Genomic DNA, 4,475 nt, shown 5'->3' on the forward strand with positions numbered 1-4,475 from the left:
CTATGATTGTTTTGTTCTAATATCTGTTTGTTCTGTCTTTTCACAAAACTAGTATGTGAAAAATGCGGAATACCTGTTTTGGACCCCCAAAATCGGAATTTTTGCTTCCAACTTTTTTCTGAGCGAACGAGTTCACGCATATCTTTTTGTAAAATGTTAGTCACTATGATTGTTTTGTTCTAATATCTGTTTGTTCTGTCTTTTCACAAAACTAGTATGTGAAAAATGAGGAAAACCTGTTTTGGACCCCCAAAATCGGAATTTTTGCTTCCAACTTTTTTCTGAGCGAACGAGTTCACGCATATCTTTTTGTAAAAGGTAAGTCACTATGATTGTTTTGTTCTAATATCTGTTTGTTCTGTCTTTTCACAAAACTAGTATGTGAAAAATGCGGAAAACCTGTTTTGGACCCCCAAAATCGGAATTTTTGCTTCCAACTTTTTTCTGAGCGAACGAGTTCACGCATATCTTTTTGTAAAATGTTAGTCACTATGATTGTTTTGTTCTAATATCTGTTTGTTCTGTCTTTTCACAAAACTAGTATGTGAAAAATGCGGAAAACCTGTTTTGGACCCCCAAAATCGGAATTTTTGCTTCCAACTTTTTTCTGAGCGAACGAGTTCACGCATATCTTTTTGTAAAAGATAAGTCACTATGATTGTTTTGTTCTAATATCTGTTTGTTCTGTCTTTTCACAAAACTAGTATGTGAAAAATGCGGAAAACCTGTTTTGGACCCCCAAAATCGGAATTTTTGCTTCCAACTTTTTTCTGAGCGAACGAGTTCACGCATATCTTTTTGTAAAATGTTAGTCACTATGATTGTTTTGTTCTAATATCTGTTTGTTCTGTCTTTTCACAAAACTAGTATGTGAAAAATGCGGAAAACCTGTTTTGGACCCCCAAAATCGGAATTTTTGCTTCCAACTTTTTTCTGAGCGAACGAGTTCACGCATATCTTTTTGTAAAAGATAAGTCACTATGATTGTTTTGTTCTAATATCTGTTTGTTCTGTCTTTTCACAAAACTAGTATGTGAAAAATGCGGAAAACCTGTTTTGGACCCCCAAAATCGGAATTTTTGCTTCCAACTTTTTTCTGAGCGAACGAGTTCACGCATATCTTTTTGTAAAAGATAAGTCACTATGATTGTTTTGTTCTAATATCTGTTTGTTCTGTCTTTTCACAAAACTAGTATGTGAAAAATGCGGAAAACCTGTTTTGGGCCCCCAAAATCGGAATTTTTGCTTCCAACTTTTTTCTGAGCGAACGAGTTCACGCATATCTTTTTGTAAAAGATAAGTCACTATGATTGTTTTGTTCTAATATCTGTTTGTTCTGTCTTTTCACAAAACGAGTATGTGAAAATAGCGGAAAACCTGTTTTGGACCCCCAAAATCGGAATTTTTGCTTCCAACTTTTTTCTGAGCGAACGAGTTCACGCATATCTTTTTGTAAAAGATAAGTCACTATGATTGTTTTGTTCTAATATCTGTTTGTTCTGTCTTTTCACAAAACTAGTATGTGAAAAATGCGGAAAACCTGTTTTGGACCCCCAAAATCGGAATTTTTGCTTTCAGCTTTTTTCTGAGCGAACGAGTTCACGGCATATCTTTCCGTAAAATGTTAGTCACTATGATTGTTACGTTCTAATATCTGGTTGTTCTGTCTTTTCACAAAACTACCCTCCAACCCCTTCTAAAGGTTCCCTCGAACCACGCAACGACACTCCGCTATCCCGTTCGGCGCGCGCACAGTTTTGAATTTAGTTTTGAGTGATTGCGAGCTTGGATTTGGCTCATGGTTGTTCTAGCGACTCTTTTAAGGATTTCAAGTGAGTTTGCTTGAATTCTAAGCTTGTATTTGTTGTTTCTTTCTAACTTGTTCATAATAAACCGATTTTGTTACATTTCTTGTCGATTTTATTCTATTTTATCACAGGAACCTGATACCCCGGACATACCGCGGGCAATTTGGGGGCCGAACCGTTTTTTTTCCGTTTATCCGTTCTTTTACTTCTTTCCCGTTGTTTTTGCATCAATTCTCTCCATAGTTTGAAGGATCCAGTGAGAGGATTGTTGTGAAAATTAGTGAATTTCGCAAGAATTTCTCCGAGTTTGAAGGAACCGGCATTAAATTCTTGTAAAATTTGCGAAGAGGACAGTCGTGCAGGTGAAGGCCTGTCGAAAAGACGCGATATCCGTAGAAGATTCAACAAAAGCCCAACATTCTTTTGAAAGAAAGATTTGTTTTCAGGCTTGGAGATGACGACGATCGGGAGCAAGTCAAGAAGCAACAAGGACAAGCCGGTGGATTCCGAGAAGAGTGAAGCGAGGACGACGACGATGGAGAGCTGGGCAGATGCGATGCAGAATCAGGTAACGCTGAGAGAGCGAAAGAAGCTTGTCAAAGGTTACTCTGATTTCATCGGAACCAGTGAGACAGTCGTGGAGAGTGTGCGTGAGCAGTTGGGCGTGCACAGCAAATGTTCAGAGAGACAGAAAGATGTGATCGTGAAGCCAATGAAAGAGTTTGTCAGCAAATTGACAAAGCGCTACAACGAGCTGGGCAGTGGAAAGTGGGAGCGCGTTGTGATGCGCATAATGCGAGAAAACGGGCTGGAAAAATTGGAAGACTTGCGGGATGCGGTCTTACCGGATAATTTGACAGCGAGCGCGAAAAATATGGAGTCAAAAGTGGTTGATAACCATTTGAAATTGTTGCAGGACGGCTGGCGAAAAGAAAAGGAAGAGCTCGAGGAGGAACTGTCAAAATCGAAGCGAGAGAACGATGAGGTGGTCGAGAAGCTTGAAGAAGCGTGGAAAGCCGCCGAAGAGGAAACGATCGAGGAGCTGGAAAGGGCACTTCTGAAGGAAAGGAAAACGTCGGAAAAATGGAGAAACCAATTGGAACACGATGAAGGTAAGAAGAGAGAAAAATTTTCAGGAAATAAAGAGAAAACTCAGGTTCATGCAAGGAGATCGCCGTCAAGAAGTTCTAATGGTTCGTCGGTGGATTGGCACAATGAGAGGAAGGAAAGAAAGACCGGTGAGTCTTTTTATAAGAAGGGTGACCTGAAAAATGAGCGAAGTGAAGACTGGCGCGTGAAGGTGAAGAATTGGAGCAGTGCGGGGGATTTTCCGGAAAGAAGTGTGCGAGTCAGCGAAAGAAGAAAGTGTGAGCGCGACAGTGAGAGATGTTCGCGAGTGTCACGGGACAGTTCGCGAATGGTAGTGGAGTGCCTAAGCAGAATTATGAGGGCGTCAGCTCTGCCAGAACCAGAGAAGTTCGACGGAAAAGGAGATGTCAAGGAGTTTAAGAGATCTTTCCCTCTGAAGTACAAATCGGTCACGGAGCGTGATGCCGATATGGTAGCAATTCTGGAGGACAAATTTTTGAAAGATGCCGCAAGAACCTTGTTCAAGACACTTCCGAATCGATTTAATCGATCGATCGAGTCGCTGTTTGAGGAGTTTGAAGAGAAGTTGAGGAAGAGGCGAGGAGATCGTGAGGCGGAAGCTCTCAACGAGTTTGAGGAGCTGAAGCGAAAGCCGAAACAACCGATGTGGGAGTACCTGATGGACGTGAAAAAGTGGTCAAAGCGAGCGTTTCCCCATCTTGAAGAAGAGACAATGTCTCAACTGAGAGTCACGAAGCTTATGAGAGCGCTAAGGGATGACCCGACGATGCAAAAGTTGATGACGATGAAGCGAAATGAAGTGGCGAAAAAAGACCTGTACGAGTTCCTTAAGGATATCGTTCTCCAGCAAGAGAACGAAGACAAGAGAAGGCAAGGGCTCGGAAAATCGTATCGACACGAAAAGAAGGAAATGAGCTGGAAAAAGGAGGACAGCAAGGTTGCGAAGCAAGATAATGCTGAAGCGAAAAAAAAAGAATCAAAAGGCAGTAGCAATGGGAGCAGAAGTCAGAGTGGAGACCAGAGGAAGGCAGAGATAAAGTGCTATAGGTGTCAAGAAAGTGGGCATATAGCTAGGGACTGTGATGCAAAGGTTATTCATCACGTGGAAACTGATGGAACAGGACGCGGTGTGGCGCGAAAATGAGGGAACAAGTACAGTTGTTGGGTCAGAAGCGCTTGATGGTTATCGACAGTGGCACAGAAGTATCGGTCATGTTGACAAGAGTGTGGGAGGCACTGAAGAAAGGATGTGAGAGCTGGAGACGTAAGATCGAAGTACTGGCGAAGCCACCATTCGTCGTGAGGAATACGTCAGGAAAGAACATGCCAGTGAAAGGACAACTGAAGATTCCAATCATGGTGAGAGGAAACAAAGCTAATGTGTGGTTCCAACTGGTGGAAGACAAAGCTGAAATCCTCTTGTTCGGAACGAATGCTTTCGAAAGCATCGGGGTTGAGCTGGCATGGAAGCCAAAGCAGGAAGAGCGCGTAAAGAAAGAGGGAAAAGGTCCAAAAGCGAAATGGGAGACAAGTAGCGCTACAGTTAATCATATCATG

The 4,475-nt window shown here is 42.0% G+C and overlaps 1 protein-coding gene across 1 annotated transcript; it reads left to right on the plus strand.

The window, feature by feature from the left end:
* Positions 1 to 2,262: 2,262 nt before the first annotated feature.
* CBG24980 lies at positions 2,263 to 4,449 on the plus strand (the record flags this gene model as incomplete). The annotated part of the gene is made up of 2 exons (XM_002648587.1): positions 2,263 to 4,008; positions 4,089 to 4,449. Coding segments are annotated over 2 exons (2,107 nt in total), but the record flags the coding sequence as incomplete, so codon positions are not given.
* Between the last annotated feature and the right edge of the window lie 26 nt (positions 4,450 to 4,475).

This window comes from Caenorhabditis briggsae (assembly GCF_000004555.2).
Source record: "Caenorhabditis briggsae AF16 supercontig from assembly CB4, cb25.NA_306, whole genome shotgun sequence".
Classification (NCBI taxonomy): Eukaryota; Metazoa; Nematoda; class Chromadorea; order Rhabditida; family Rhabditidae; genus Caenorhabditis; species Caenorhabditis briggsae.